The sequence below is a fragment of the Desarmillaria tabescens genome (genome assembly GCF_030435595.1).
Source record: "Desarmillaria tabescens strain CCBAS 213 chromosome Unknown EV420scaffold_29, whole genome shotgun sequence".
Lineage (NCBI taxonomy): Eukaryota > Fungi > Basidiomycota > Agaricomycetes > Agaricales > Physalacriaceae > Desarmillaria > Desarmillaria tabescens.
Window position 1 is genome coordinate 98,990 of NW_026848328.1, and position 15,522 is coordinate 114,511.

Consider the following 15,522-nt stretch of genomic DNA (forward strand, 5'->3'; position numbering starts at 1 on the left):
AGGTAGGGAATTAATCACCTGGAAGTTGTCGACATCTCGAATAAAATATATTCGCAAGCATCTCACGATATGGCACCGACTTGAGCGGTGCTGAATCTACCCTATTCTTTCCTTCCGTCCTCCTTTCCTACTCCCTCTGGGCTATGACCCTTAACGGTGCTCTGATAATCTTCCCAGAAGACCTGTGATCTGTGCCCCAATCTTCGATTCAAATTCATCTTCAGTTAACCAATACAACACTCACCAAATCCACGATCATGCAGAACAATCATCGCCGGAACAGGATATCTAGGTAACCTTTCTAGACCGATTACTTTAAGGGTCAGAACGGGCGGAGCGTAGGTACACTCACAATTTCGTTTTCTCCTCATCGAATAATCCGCCATATCCAGGCTTGAGAGTCACGAACGCTAAAGGCGACTCCCCCAAGTGTTCGTCGGGTGCACCGACTACCGCCATTTCCAATACACCCAGTTCGGTGTACAGGGGGCATTCTCGACAAAAATGGACTCCTCGCATTGGGAGATTGTGACGAGCTTTCTCTCTGTGTTACTGTAAAGGTGGAAGTGAAGTGGCGCTCGTGGTGGTGGAATCAGTGCTTGACAGGGAAGCGACGTGGACTTGGAATGTGGGGTCAATTGCGAAAGTGACATCGGTGTTGACAGCGAGTTACTGGTTATATTCACAGTTGTCGATGTACATTGCGTGAACAAATTATTCCCATCAGCAGCATTAGTCTTTTTCATTTGTTCGCGGCACCACGTACTACCAGTTTAACGTCGGAATGGAGGAACTGGATTGGGGATAGAGATCGAACATACTAGGGCCTGTGAGTGTAAAATTCAAATCTTCAAATCACAGCGGAACGTGGCATACCACGGTCCGTCGGCCCAAAATATTGCATCATAGAAGCTATTGTGGATCTTCAGTCCATGCTGTATCCATCCAAGCTAGGGGAAGGGAAGAGCAGGGACGACGATCAAGAGATGGAAAGTCGTTGCACGTAATGAGATATACCAAACCTTCTCTGGCATGATCAACGGTCTATATACCGGAGATTGAGGCAAAACAATCACGATGCGACGCCTCTGTTTATTTGAAAGGCGCTCGATGGCTGATGGAAAGCATGAGTCGATCATAAGGTCTTTCAGTCCGTAGACGGGGAAGTTAACGGTCTCAAGGAAGGACCGATTATTTACAGCTTCTCGTCTCGCACAAACTGGGGTGCAACGCCAGTGTAATCATTTGTTAGGCTCAAAGTCGAGGTGATGAATTCCTTCATATGCGACAACTCTAGTTGAAGTGAGGTGAGATAGAGATCACGCAGGAGGGAGCTTCCTTACATCCGAGCTTGAGATACTTAGCACCTATAAACAATTGGGGAGGTCAAGCGGTAATCTCAATGGCGATTAAAAGTACAAAGAAGGGGATGGATATAGACTCTGGAGTATTTCCACAGGTATCTTGGATCGATAAGGGTAGTGTTGGTACTCGAACGATGAAAGATATGGTCGTAAATGGTCGTCCTCTACATAATGTCGATGCAGGATTTACGAATGTTGGACTGCTGGGTTCCTCGGTGGAATCCGGCAGGCAGTAGATCATGTTGTGCGAAATAGTTTGACTCTCCAGCGTTTCCCAGGGATGTGGACGTGTATGGTTCATGTTTCAAGCAGTCAACACGAAGCATTTAGGAGTGTCCACAACACAGCAACAGTGGCGAATACAGAGGTTTCTAGATATGTACGCTGAAGGAAACTTAGAGAAAAGCATGCAGGTAAGATAGATGGCACGTACAATAGATCACAACGATAAAGAATAGTTGAAATATGGGCATTGAAATCAGAGAAGATACGCAGGAATAATAAAGAGTGCTCACCACTTTCCTCTCCTCGCGTATTGCTAATACGGAAAAACCCCCAACACCAAGATGATCACCAAAGCACTACAAGAAACAACATTACCGACCAGGGAGGCCAATGCTGCTTTCAAGTTTCTGCTATCCTGCAAACGGCGCCCAACGGAACAGGCCAGCGGGTCTAAGGCTCGCCGTCATCGTCGAAGAGAATACTGCCTGCTTCCAGCATCTTTGCAAGGGTATAGCCTGTGAGCTAATATGCCTCTACGTCGTATTTGAGTTACCATTACTGACGCTCCCGCCTCTCCGTCATACGTTAGATGTCAGCAGTGACCTTGTACTCCCAGCATTTGAGGCGTCGAACGAGGGGCCACAATACGCGTGAGAGTAATGGATGCGAGCGTTTCAGCAGGAGCGGGTGAACGTGGCACAACAGCAGAAACGGGTGGGTGGGATTCTGATGCCTGGGAATGTAACGATTCGCGGTGAAAGTCGTGTCCGACGGTGACCGGTGACGGTGTGTATGGTATGCTTCCCTCGACGTCCTCAGGTACTGGCTTCAGTTGGTTTGCAAGAGACGCTGGATATGCCGGCGGCATAAACTGGTATCATAGCAATGCAGTCGAATCTAAGCAAGGTCCGCGCACGCAAAGTCGACCAATGTCGTCGCCGTAAAGGTGGTGCAGCCCGCTGCCAACGAGGGTGATGGGTATAAAAGCCGACTGCCGACAATGTCCGATGCCGATATGCCGCTCCCAGCATGAGCAGCCGGCCGGCACGGCTGTAGTCGGCGTCCAGCAGCCTGTCATTTCAATGTCACCCTCAACGGCAGTCCCAAGCTTGGAGAGCACATACTTTCCCGGGGCCTCCCTGCAGCTGTATCCTCACTCGCCACTAGACTGTCCTGAAAATGACCGGGGTTTCTACCCGAAGGACGCGTTGGTCGTGATCCAAATTGCAGATCGCATGGATGCCTCCATAGCTCGCCGAGTTCCTACCATATCCGCTAATGTTTCCATCGTCCTCGATAAGCGACTTCTCTCCAGTACCCATCGTATCGCCCATGTCTGGACAGCTCATGTCCACAATTCTTCACCCAATGCCACCGTATACCCATCGATCATGATCGCAAAAATCTACGATCCCGTTTATTTCGGAGAGGCACAGTACTTTGATCCCTTCAGTTTCCTCGATTTCTTCGTCTCGCGGGAGACACAAGCATACCAACGTCTAAAGTGGCTTTACGGGACGAAGGTTCCGCATTTCTATGGGAATTTTGTAGCTCCCCTACACGCTCAGCACAGTAGAACTGTCAACATCATCTTGTTGGAGTACATCCACGGCAGGGACATCCGCGACCTCGTTCCTCGGGAAATATCAGGGGCGCTATGTAGCACACACAAGGACACTCTCATCGACGCCACCCTCCGACTTTATTTCGACATCTATGCATTGGGGATCGCAAAGGTAGACATGCAGCCCAGGAACGTGATATTACGTCCCAGGCGCCACCAAGGGCTGCTCTACTCGACAGACGGATGCCCATTGCTCACCCGCGTCGCTCAGACTCTCTGCTGAAAATTTCAGGTATACAGAGACCTAAACTGGCACGTTCTCACGTTCCACAGGTCCTCTCTGAGACGCTGTCTCTCGCAAGGCTCTCAAATCACTACTATGTCTCCGCTTTCCTCAGCGTCCATGAAACTTCCGGTATATTCCAGCTGCATATCAGGGCACCACCAGACAGGACCGATGAGCAACTTCATTCTGGCTTTTACAGCCCAAGCTCCCACAGCCAGCGGAGTACACGATAGCACCATCGCTCTTGAAAGTTAAGTCCGCATCGCTCGACGACATCGAGCAGCGGTCGAAGGGTTGATAGACTCCATCTGGAAAGAGTCAAGCATCCAACTCTCACCAAGTATGTCTTTTTTGATATCCTAACCGACATCTATTTGACTAGTACCGATATGATGCAGCTGAACTTGCCAAGACCAACTTAGCTCTGGTGGACCAAGACGCAGAGCGATGCAAATTTCAACCGATGTTGACCAAAACTCAGTCTAGGAAGGTATGTGGATTCATCTCCTTCAACAACTTTTCTCTCATCTCGCTTAGGGGAGGAAATGGAGAACCAATGAAACGCACAGGCCTGACAAAGTGTTCACCTGAAGTATGGTTTCGCTCTGCTCTTGTATATCAGCCTTTGAAGACTCGCTACATTGCTACCTTCGCTATCACAAGTTTTTCCATCACAAAGCCCGCTGTAACAGTTCGATTGTATATCGCTCGACAATGTACATAGTCGTATGCAGTCTTGTCCAAGTCTCAGACCGATCAAGCCAGTTAACCGAAAATCAAAACCACGAAAGGCTGTAGCATATCCGGAAGGTTCGTAGGGACGCGAAAAACCCGCGACCACACGTTCTTTCGCCATGCTTAGGATCGTATGAGCATGTCGTTGGTTCTGCAGAGGCGGGGTGAGTATCCTGGCAGACAGGCCAGGATCGACAGTCTCATGTGAGGCATGGCAACGATGCTGTGAAAGGTTGAGCCATGTCGACCAGGTGGTGTCGTGGTGGGTGAACCCACCGGCTCTTCGGGTATGCGCCTAGCTGGATTGGACATCCCCGGATTCTTGCCACGCCTGGCGCGCTCTTCTGATGAGATCACCGTTTGGTGAGGAGGTACGATTTCGAGGGCGTCGGTTGAGGCCTGGTGTCGCCAGTCCTGTTATAGATTCTGGATGAAATACAAGTAAGTTCAATCCTTCCAATAAGGAGTCAAGAGCAGATACTAACATATCATTTTTGGCAAGCTTTGATTGTTTAGGTTACTTATAAAATGCTATATACTGTACGACGATGTTTACCATTCATACTTCGTTAAAGCCGCATATAATGTATTCGCAGTCGCCGAACGAACAGCACTGCTCTAAGTATTTCATAACGAGAAGGTTAGTCTATTCTTTCCCCGACCTCCTTGCCCACTCCCTCTGGGCTATGACCTTTAACGGCCCTTTGACAATCTTCCCAGAATCTGTGTGATCTGTGCCCAATCTCTGATTCAGAACCGTCGTCAGTTAAACAATACAGCACTCACCAAATCCACGATCATACAGAATAATCATCGCCGGAACAGCATACTTGGGTAACCTTTCCAGACAGATTACTTTGAGGAAAGCTAGATCCAGAAGATGGATACACTTACAGTCTCTCGGTAGTCGCCGTGAGTTTCTCCTCATCGACTAATCCACCATACCCGGACTTGAGGGTCACCAACGCTACAGGCAACTCCCCCACATACTCGTCAGGTACGCCAACGATTGCTGCTTCCAATACACCCGGTTCGGTGTACAGGGCATTCTCGACGAAAACCGAATCCTATGAATTCACTCATCACTGAGAGTTGTATAACGTACTACAATGGCACTCACAACGTTATACCCACCCCTGATGATGATATCTTTGATCCTGTCCGTGATGGAAACATAACCACCTTCATCAATTCGTCCAAGATCACCGGTCATCAGCCATCCGTCTTTAGTAAGGACCTGGATCAAAGTTCAGTCGCCACAGGCACCTGTAAATAAGGGATCCCACCCGATCAGTAGCAGCTGCAACCGTTGTCCAAAAGTGTAAGCCTGTGTACCAGTGAGATAAATGATCTTAAGACCAACCTCCGTCGCCGAAATACCCTTTCATCACATTTGGACCGTGCAGCCAAATCTCTCCCACCACTCCCGGCGCAGCCTTAGCACCATCTTTCATTATCAGAATCTCATTAACAGGAAGCACGAAACCACTGCAATTGAAACAGTTTAAGGATGAGAGAAACAGAACAAACAGACTCACCAGCTATCTGGCCTCGCATCGTAATCCGGTCCACCTGGGAGCAGATCAGGCCTCTGCTATAATCTGTTTACGAAAGAATTTCCTCACCGAATCCTACCGCGGCGCAATTCGTCTCAGTTAGACCATACATTTGAAAGCTACAAGACAACCCGAGTAAGTGCCGACTACTGGCCAGGTTGGGGCGCACTTACACGGTGGCGAGAGGAAATGCTTGTCTAAATCTTTGAAAGTGAGACGGTGCAATGGGGTTACCTCCATATAATATGCTTTTTATCGAAGTATTGGATATCGCGCTCTCAGCGAGCTGTCTGATGGTTAAAGGTGGACTGCAACACCGTTAACTAACGCAAGCATGAAAACATAGATACGCACCCGCCGAGCCGAACGATATTCTCTGTTTTACACAGTCTAGAATGAAGTATCAGTTAGCAGGCAAGAAAGCTGTACCAAATCAAATGGATGGAATTACTCCGCAGCTGCAAGTATTGAGTAAGAATGAGACCTTTAAACACGAACAAAGTCGATTCTTGCCTTGAGGTACATTCCATGTGCGTGTTAAAACGACCTTGAATCCTTGAACAGCACAGTGCATCTGAAAACGGGTGAATATTGATTCGTTACCATGTCGGCTGCCAGTCTTACAGTCGCGAGGTTGAAAGAAGCCTGTGACAGCACCCCTGGAAACAGGAAACCTTCCTGAGGACCTGTACTTGGTACCTGAAGGAGTGGTTCGCCTCGTCGAAGGCGGTCTCTCCCTGTCAACAAAGCTATCTAGTACAATTTACAAGCTCAACGAAATAGTTCATAGAAAAGAAGACATACATCAAATAACGTAGTCAAGAATGCACGATGTGTGCTCAAGACACCCTCTTGAACGAACAACGTCACTGATGAGCTGTGCAACAGGTTCAGCTACTACGTACTTGGTAAGCCAGTGGTCCCCGACGTAAAGATAATCATTGCGTTATCTTCAGGTGAAATTTGAGGATCGTCCTGAAGCACCGAGCCAATATCTCCATCGTATTCGGAGAAGACTCTACTCCAAACGTCCATGCCTTCCCAATGGCCTTTCCCCTCGTGATCCTCGAGGACGAGACATCTTGACGCACCACATGCGAGCCTAAGCTCAGCACCAATCGGTTCGACCATGTCAGCTCGCTCGGTATCAAGGATGATCAGTGAGCACTTTGTAAGCATTATACAGTGTCGGAGCGGCTCCAATGGCAGCCACCTTTTGGTACGATCAGCAAACGACCAATGAAAGGCATACAGAAGCAAATTTTACATGGTCACAAGAGCGGTGACGGCACCCAGGAGATCTGTTACAAGACTGAGTCCTCAGTTTTGAAGCAGACGTGAGATGCAACGCACGGCAAGCCCAAAACACGATCAAGTAAGTCGGACAATTTCGAGAGCAGATGGTTACTCGATCCCCTACCCCGAAAGTGAGTGAGTAGGTGGTTTTACTAAAAAAAAAACAACAGGATGTCCTTACCTTTCTTAATACCATAAACATCTCTCAAAATGGCAGAACATTTGACCGCCTTCTCTAATACCTCCTGGTAGGTGTGACGCTCTTTCTCGTATACTATATAGATTTTGTCCGCGTGCTCCTTGGTCGAGTGCAAGAAGAGGTCTCGCAAGGATGGCCAGAGATTCTTCCAGACTTTCAAGACCCTCCCGTCAATGACCTAAATTGCATTTAGACCTTCAAAGAGTAGACGGCAGCTCAGAGCACTGACTCGAGTTTCAATTTCGAGCAAACTTCCTGGTCCTGTGAGTATTCTGTCGGCTAGTCAAATTAGCATACGAATATGCTGGCGTTTTTTTTGTCAGTAAGCTCACCTTCCTCGATAGAGCAGCGCGGGGTTTGTGTTTTAGCATTCGCCATGATTGATAAAAGTATCGTCTTGGGACCATGAAGTGGAGTATATATACTCTGTGGTTGAGAAGAGCCGTCTGGAAGGCGAGTCAGACACCGAGTCCAGAGCTATCGCACCCTCCGTTGAATGGTCCTCAGTACATCCAGACAACCGACAAAAGGTCGAAAATATTATATATGCTGGCACTAATGAACGTCTTCATCGGATATTTGGGGGCTTCTGAAACTTATTGCCTCCATGGACTCGGAGCTGCCAATAATTTATTGATTTACAGGGGCGGGCTTGGGCCTGGCTTTCGAATTCAGACCCCCCGAGCCCGCCTTGAAACCCTACAAGGCTTGGGGCTGACTCGGGGTTAGGCCAGGGCCTGTAGGCTGTGACAAGGATCACATCTCATATGTATAGACAGGATGCGGCGGTGTATTTCAATAGTCTGACAATACCAAAATTAGCATTTAAATGTTCTATTTAACGAACCTTTCTCTCCCGCAGTCAGATTCCAGCCTCGGCATTGAACTCCGGAAACACATTCGAATTCATGGCCAGAGATGTGGGGTACCAGTTCAGACGAAGATACACGTAGTCACAGTGCCTATTCCTAATTAGCTATCTCTCGCGTTCCAGGTAGCTAGCATACTCACCGACCTGATCCCAATTCCTGTTCCATCTTCATCAATTTCACGTTCCTCCATCATTCGACCTTACTTAGAGACCGCTCACAGGAAAGATATGGTGTAGTGGCACTGAGACCCACGCGGCACAAAGGTACTAGGTGGAGAGCACGACTGACTGACATGTGGCGGTTAAGAAAAGACGAGTGATGTGGCTGTGCAGGCAATTTCTAGCTCATATTGATTGACACGGTGGTGGTTAAAAAAAGACCAGTGAGTGATGTGGCTGTGCAAGCAAGTTGGTGACGCCGTCGCTCATATTCTAATTACACCGATTACACCGTTGAGTGCGTCTCGTAGAGTAGAGGCTCTTCGCAGGGAGTGAAAAGAGACGAGGGCATATGATGTAGGAAAGAAATTGCATTTGAGGGGGATACAAAGGTATGGAATTAAACACCTAAAAATGTCGACATCTCGAATATAATTCATTCGCAAGCATCTAACGACATGGCACTGACTTGAGTTGTGCTGTATCTACCCTATTCTTTCCTCCGTCCTCCTTTCTCACTCCTTCTGGGCTATGACCCTTAACGGTGCTTTGATAATCTTCCCAGAAGACGTGTGGTCTCTTCGATTCATATTCATCTTCAGCGACCCAATACAACACTCACCAAATATACGATCATACAGAATAATCATCGCTGGAACGGCATATTTGGGTAGCCTTTCCAGACCAATTACTTTAAGGGCCAGAACGGGCGGAGCGTGGGTACACTCACAATTTTTTCTCCTCATCGACTAATCTGTCATATCCAGGCCACCAACACTACAGGCAACTCTCCCGAGTGTTCGTCGGGTGCATCGACTGGGCTCCTCGCACTGGGAGATTTTGACGAACTTTCCCTCTGTGTAAAGGTGGAAGCTGAAGTGGCACTCGCGGTGGTGGAATCAGTGCTCGATAGGGGAAGAGACATGGACTGGGAAAGCAGTGTCGGTCTGCGAAAGTGAGACTGTGGCACGGTTGTTAATGCGGAATACGTGAACGAATTATTCCCGTCAGCAGCATTAACCTTCTCCATTCGTTCGCGGGTCCATATACTACCAGTTTAACGTCAGAATGAAAGAATCTGCATCGAGGATAGATCCAACATACTAGGGCCTGTGAACGTATTATTCAGACTACGCCTTCAGATTACAGCGGAAGCCTGGCGTACCCCGGTCCATCGGGCCAAAATATACCGTCATAGAAGCTGTTGTGGATCTTCAGCCCATGTTGTATCCATCCAAGCTAGGGGAAGGGACGACGGTCAAGAGATGGAAAGTCGTTGCACATAATGAGATATACCAAAACTTCTCCGGTATGATCAGCGGCCCATATACTGGAGATTGAGGCAAACAATCACGATGTGACGCCTATGTTTACTTGAAAGACGCTCGATGGCTGATGGAAAGCATGAGTCGATCGTAAGGTCTTCCGGTCCGTAGACGGGAAAGTTAACGGTCTCAATCAAGGACCGATTAATTACAGCTTTGGCTTTTTTATCTCGTCTCGCATGAACTGGGGTGCAACACCAATATAATCATTTGCTGGGCTCAAAGCCGAGGCGATGAGTTCCTTCGTATGGGACAACCCTAGCTGGAGGGAAGTGAGATAGAGATTACGCAGGAGGGAGCTTCCTTACATCCGAGCTTGATGTACTTGGCATCTATAAACAATTGGGGGAGGTCAAGCGGTAATCACAAAGATGATGAAAAGTACAAAGAAGGGGATGGATATAGACTCTGAAATACTTCCACAGGAATCTTGGATCGATAAGGGTAGTGTTGGTACTCGAACGATGGACGTAAACAGTCGTCTTCCACATAATGTCAATGCAAGGTTTACGAACGTCGGACTGCTGGGGTCCCTGGTGAAATCGACAGGCAGCAGACCATTTTGAGCGAAATAGTTGGATTCTTCGGCGTTTAAGAGGGATGCGGACGTATATGGTTCATGTTTCGAGCAGTCAACACGAAGCATATAGCGGTGTCCACAATACAGCAACAGCGGCGAATACAGAGGCTTCTAGATATGTACACTGAAGGAAACTTAGAGCAGAGGATACAGGTAAGGTAGATGGCACGTACAATAGACCACGGCAATAGAGGATGGTTGAGATCTGAGCATCGAAATCAGAGAAGATATGCAGGAATAATATAGAGTACTCACCACTTTCTTCTCTTCGTGTATTACCAATATGACAAAATCCCCAACGCCACCAAACCACTACAAAAAACGACATCACCGATGAACGCTGCTTTACCTGCTTTCGAGTCTCTGCTGTCCTCTTCCAGGATGCAAACGAGCAGGCGACAAAGACCAGCATAAATTCGCACGGCAGGAATTTTCCCCAGCGAGTCTACCACGTCTGAGGCTCATAGTCATCGAAGGAAATGCTGTCTGCCTCCAGCGTCTTTGCGAGGGTATGGCCTATGAATTGATACGCCTCTGCGTCGTATTCGAATTGATCCCTCCGTCTCTCTGTCCGCAATGACCCAGTACTCCCAGCATTTGAGGCGTTATACAAGCCACGATATGCGTGAGGATAATAGATGCGAGGCTTTGACGGGTGGCGGAGTGGAACACTCAAGTCTAATGGTGCCCATGCACCTGTGAGATGGTGTGTGTCCTACGACTGCCTTGACGTCCTCGGTTACTAGGTGCAGTTGGTGCGCAAGAGATGCCGGATATGCGGCTGCCATCAACAGTGTCAAAGCAAAGATCCACACACGCAAAGTCGACCAATGTCGTCACCGTCAAGGTTGCTCCCAAGGAAGCTATTGAAGGTGATGGCGTTAATGTTGAGGATGTCTGATGCCGATATGCCGCTCTCGGTATTGGCGGCCGGCCGGCACGGCTGCAGTCGGGGTCCTGCAGTCATTCCAATGTCAACCTCCAACGCCGTCCCAAGTCTAGAGAGCACGTACTTCCCTGGCGCCTCCCTGCAGCTATATCCTCATCCGCCACCAGATTGTCCCGAAAATGACCGGGGCTTCTACGCGAAAGACGCGTTGGTCATGACCCAGATTGCAGACCGCCTCGATGCCTCCCTAGCTCGCCGAGTTCCCATTCCTCCGACCACGTCCGCTAAGGTTTCCCTTGTCCTCGATAAGCGGCTCATCTCCAGCACTCACCGTATCGCCCATGTCTGGACAGCTCATGTCCAGGGTTCTTCACCCAACGCCACCGGATACCCATCGACCATGGTCGCAAAAATCTACGACCCCGTTTATTTCGACTCCGAAGAGGCAGAGTACTTCGATCCCTTCATCTTGCTCGATCTATACGTCTCGCGGGAGACACACGCATACCAACATCTCAAGAGTCTTTACAGCATAAAGGTTCCGCATTTCTACGGGCACTTCATAGCTCCCCTACCCGCTCAGCGCAACAGAACCGTCAACGTCATCTTGTTGGAGTACATCCAAGGCAGGGACATCCGGGACCTCGTTCCTCGGGAAAAATCAGGGGCACTGTGTAGCACGCACAAGGACGCCCTGATCGACGCCGCCCTCCGGCTTTATTTCGACATTTACGCATTGGGGGTCGAACAGGTAGATATGCAACCTAGGAACATGATATTACGTCCCAGGCGCCACCAAGGGCCGTTCTGCTCGACAGACGGATGTCCGTTGCTCTCCGAGGCATACTGTGAGGATATGCAGATGGTAATGGTGGATTTTGAGATGGTGAACTTCCACGAGCCGGACAGCGAGCTCGGTGATCCTGTAACACAGGTGGTCCATGTCGATAAGGTGAAGCCGTTATATCACCAATATTGGTTGAAAAATATGATGCCTTGATCAGTTGTATCTCCCTTGTACCGTAAAGCAATTCGGTTCTCAACAAACACGTACTATTAATTTGAATATCTCTAGTCCTGAGACCGGATCCACATGTCCCTACAGAAACTCCCGTTGATACCTGGTGTTTGGTAAAGCGACTCTGGTGCGGCTGTCACTGAGCGTTGATGCACGAGTGGCAGATATATATACGTTCCACGAGAACTTTCTCATCAATCTGCTTGACTAGGCTATAAGTGGCCCTCCCTGAGATGGCCGTGACCGTTCCTCATCGACATCCATCATGTCGGACAGCAAAACATGGACTCCCCACTGCTCTATCGAGCAAGGTGAGCGTACTGCTAAATCTCCAGGACATCTGCATGCTAATTTGAGAAAATGCCAGCTGATAGGATACTGACAGGAACAGGAAGCCTGCTCGAAATTGAAACTCGTGTGCGTACTTGGTGCTGCTCCGCTCTCCGTCAAGGTCTAAATGTGGACATAGATCATCGACGGGAGGGACCTGAAGGTCTGGAAGAACCTCTGGCCATCCCTGCGACTATTCTTTTTACATTCGACTGGGAAGCACGCTGACAAAACCTACGTAGTATACGAGGGAGAACGTCACACCTTCAGGGAGATACTGGACAAGGCAGTAAAATGTGCGGCCATCTTCAGAGATGTTTACGGCGTTAAGAAAGGTAAAGGTACTCTATCATTTTGGCGCCACCAACTACTCACTCTCAACGCAGGTGACCGAATAACGATCTGCTCTCGAAATTGTCCAAACTACTTGGTTGTATTTTGGGCTTGCCGTGCGTCCCATCTTCCATCTCAATCAATAACGAGGTCTCGATCCTATAACACAGACCTTCTGGGTGCTGTCACCGCTCTTGTGAACATGTGAAATCAACTTGCCACATGCTTTCCTTGTTCATTCTCTGATCCTACCAAAAGATTAATGCCATTGGAACCGCTCCGACACTGTATTACGCTCACAAAGTGCACACTGATCGTCCTCGACCCCGAGCGAGCCGAACGAATTGGTGCCGAGCTTAAGCTTGCATCAGGATATCTCGTACTCGAGGATCACGAGGGTAAGGGTCACTGGGAAAGTATGGACGTTTGGGGTACAGTCTTCTCCGGATACAACAAAGATCCCGGAAATGTGCTCAGTGACGATCTTCAAATCTCACCGGAAGATGATGCGATAATTACTTTCACGTCGGGGACCACTGGCTTACCAAGTACGTAGATTTCGTTGGATCGGCGACTTGTGCTGTTTATCAATTTCTGTGCTCTGCTTAAGAGGGTGTCTTGAGCTCGCAACGTGCACTGTTGACTCCCCTTTTCAATGTATGTCCTCTTTTCTGTGAAGCATTTCGTTCCTCTCATGAATTGTATTAGGCGGTTTTGTTGATAGGGAGAGACTGTCTTCGACGAGGGGAGCCGTTCCCTCCGACACCTAGCGCAGGTCCTCAGGAAGGTTTGTTGATTCCAAGAATGCTATCGCAGACCCCTTCAATTCTCTCGACTGTAAGACCGGCAGTTGGAATTGTAACGACATAATGTTCACCCGTCTTCAGATGGTGGGCACTCTTCAAGGATATAAGGTTGTTCTAACACGCGCATGGAACACGCGTGAAGGCAAGAATTGACTTTGCTTGTGTTTCAAGTTCTCATTCCCACTCGATATTTGCAGCTGCGGAGTGCATTTCATTCAGTATGGCTTATGGTAACTAACTGATACTTCATCCTAGACTCTGTAAAACGGAAAATATCACTCAATTGAGCGGGTTCGTGCTTAGGTTTTCATTGTCCACATCGTTTAACAGTGTTGCAGCATGACCTCAGTCATTAGAGAGCTCGCTGAGAGCACGATATCTAGAATGTCGATAAAACGCATCATATATGGAGGTTCACCCGCTGCAGCGTCTCACCTTCAGATGTTTAAACAGGCCTTTCCCCTCGCCACCATGTGAGTGCGTCCCAACTTTCACTCCAGTAATCGGCACTAACTTTTGTCATCTTGTACTTAGATTCCAAACATATGGTCTAACGGAGACGAATGCTACCACAATAGGCTTCGGTGAGAATATTCTCTCTCAAACAACGTCGTCCTCAGGCTGATCTGTTCCTAGGTGGACCGGATTACGACGCTCGGCCAGATAGCTGGCGAGTCCGAGTCCGTTCTGTTCCATTTCTCTTGTATCTAAGCTGTTTCGACTGCAGCGGCTTAGTGTTCCCTGTCGGTGAGATTCTGATAATGAAAGATGGCGTCAAAGTTCCGGCTGGAGCAGTAGGAGAGATTTGGCTTCGTGGTCCGAATGTGATGAAAGGGTATTATGGTGATAAAGGTTGGTTTGGAGGTCATATATTTCACTGGTAGACAGGCTCACGTTCATTGCAGCTGCTACTGATCAGGTGAAATTCCTTACTTACTTACAGGTGCTCAGATTGTCTGTGGCGACTAAGCTTTGATGTAGGTCATGACTCAAGATGGATGGCTGATGACTGGTGATCTGGGACGAATAGACGAAGACGGTTATGTGTATATCACGGACAGGATCAAAGATATCATCATTAGGGATGGTTATAACGTAGTGAGTTCCCTTGCCAGTGGAATACTTTATAGATATCTCAGTAACGAACGAATACATAGGATTCCGTTTGCGTCGAGAACGCCCTGTACACCGAACCGGGTGTATTGGAAACGGCGGTGGTTGGCGTACCTGACGAGCATGTGGGGGAGTTGCCTGTAGCGTTGGTTACCCTCAAGCCTGGGTATGATGGATTAATCAATGAGGAGAAGCTTATGGTGACTGCCAAGAAACTGTGAGTATACTCACCCTTTTGACTCTCCTCAACATGAATCATTTGTGCAGGGTACCTGAATTTGCCGTTCCGGTGATGATTATTATATATGATCATGATTTCGGTGAGTACTGTATTGCCTCATTGAAGATGTTTATTGCTTCATTGAAGATGTTTTTGTATCGAAGATTAAGCTGCAGATCATACGTCCTCTGGGAAGATTATCAAAACGCAGTTACGGGAAATAGCCCAGAGAGAGTGGGAAAGGAGGACGGCGAGAGAGGGATAGGAAACATTTCCCAAGCTCTTAGCCTAGGATGGTGTGGTATCGTTTGATGCTTGAAGCAAGCCAAGAGTAATATGAAAATCCCACTGAGCATGGAAGGAATTTGCGAATTTCGGGTGATGCGATTCGAAATTCACTGATTTCCCTTTTTCGCTCTTACCAGTACCACAAAGTTTCTCCTCAACTCTGTCGCGTTTCCTTCAGCACGACACGCGCTCACCTCACTCTGCTACTACCTTGCACTTCAGCATAAGCCTACTCGTCGACAACAGCAACGTCGAACAACTACACAACTCTGGGGTCATAAAGAACACCGTAATTGCAACACATTACAAGTTTTTGTCGGGTCTCCCATCACCCTTAGCTCAGTTCTATCACGAAATAAACGACG

At 48.3% G+C, this 15,522-nt stretch overlaps 4 protein-coding genes across 4 annotated transcripts; 3 read left to right on the plus strand and 1 right to left on the minus strand.

Annotated features, from left to right (window-relative positions):
- Positions 1-2,596: 2,596 nt before the first annotated feature.
- EV420DRAFT_1765981 (uncharacterized protein) lies at positions 2,597-4,264 on the plus strand (the record flags this gene model as incomplete). Its single annotated transcript, XM_060480855.1, has 5 exons — positions 2,597-3,325; positions 3,364-3,661; positions 3,723-3,779; positions 3,838-3,929; positions 3,977-4,264. The coding sequence occupies 5 exons, from the start codon at positions 2,597-2,599 to the stop codon at positions 4,028-4,030; spliced, it is 1,230 nt and encodes a 409-aa protein (XP_060328222.1). The 3' UTR covers positions 4,031-4,264.
- A 374-nt stretch (positions 4,265-4,638) lies between these two features.
- EV420DRAFT_1765982 (uncharacterized protein) lies at positions 4,639-7,817 on the minus strand. The gene is made up of 20 exons (XM_060480856.1): positions 7,558-7,817; positions 7,455-7,504; positions 7,208-7,403; positions 7,084-7,146; positions 6,998-7,031; positions 6,636-6,943; positions 6,535-6,581; positions 6,355-6,483; positions 6,229-6,304; positions 6,182-6,188; positions 6,085-6,120; positions 5,904-6,038; positions 5,800-5,849; positions 5,713-5,746; positions 5,538-5,662; positions 5,461-5,501; positions 5,295-5,411; positions 5,069-5,241; positions 4,961-5,013; positions 4,639-4,906 (listed from the first exon to the last, which is right to left on the minus strand). Exons 1-20 carry the CDS (start codon positions 7,601-7,603, stop codon positions 4,821-4,823), a joined length of 1,806 nt encoding a protein of 601 aa, XP_060328223.1. The 5' UTR covers positions 7,604-7,817; the 3' UTR covers positions 4,639-4,820.
- A 3,598-nt stretch (positions 7,818-11,415) lies between these two features.
- On the plus strand, positions 11,416-11,833 carry EV420DRAFT_1337034 (uncharacterized protein; the record flags this gene model as incomplete). The annotated part of the gene is made up of 1 exon (XM_060468883.1): positions 11,416-11,833. A coding segment is annotated over exon 1 (384 nt), but the record flags the coding sequence as incomplete, so codon positions are not given.
- Positions 11,834-12,332: 499 nt separating this feature from the next.
- Positions 12,333-14,870, plus strand: EV420DRAFT_1645412 (uncharacterized protein; the record flags this gene model as incomplete). The annotated part of the gene is made up of 17 exons (XM_060477778.1): positions 12,333-12,378; positions 12,435-12,484; positions 12,537-12,732; positions 12,784-12,846; positions 12,901-12,934; positions 12,989-13,278; positions 13,341-13,387; positions 13,439-13,567; positions 13,618-13,672; positions 13,734-13,740; positions 13,792-13,827; positions 13,875-14,009; positions 14,071-14,120; positions 14,173-14,388; positions 14,442-14,455; positions 14,518-14,634; positions 14,694-14,870. The coding sequence occupies 17 exons, from the start codon at positions 12,333-12,335 to the stop codon at positions 14,868-14,870; spliced, it is 1,662 nt and encodes a 553-aa protein (XP_060328225.1).
- Positions 14,871-15,522: the final 652 nt, after the last annotated feature.

Excerpts from the sequence above, each read along its gene's own strand:
- EV420DRAFT_1765982 (XM_060480856.1), bottom strand. The coding sequence starts at position 7,603 with ATGGCGAATGCTAAAACACAAACCCCGCGCTGCTCTATCGAGGAAG. Across the intron at positions 6,582-6,635 it reads GGGGACCACTGGCTTACCAA|AGGGTGTCTTGAGCACACAT; the intron begins GTACGTAGTAGC and ends TGTTCGTTCAAG. Across the intron at positions 5,412-5,460 it reads TTGCAGCTGCTACTGATCGG|GTCCTTACTAAAGACGGATG; the intron begins GTGGGATCCCTT and ends ACTTTGATCCAG.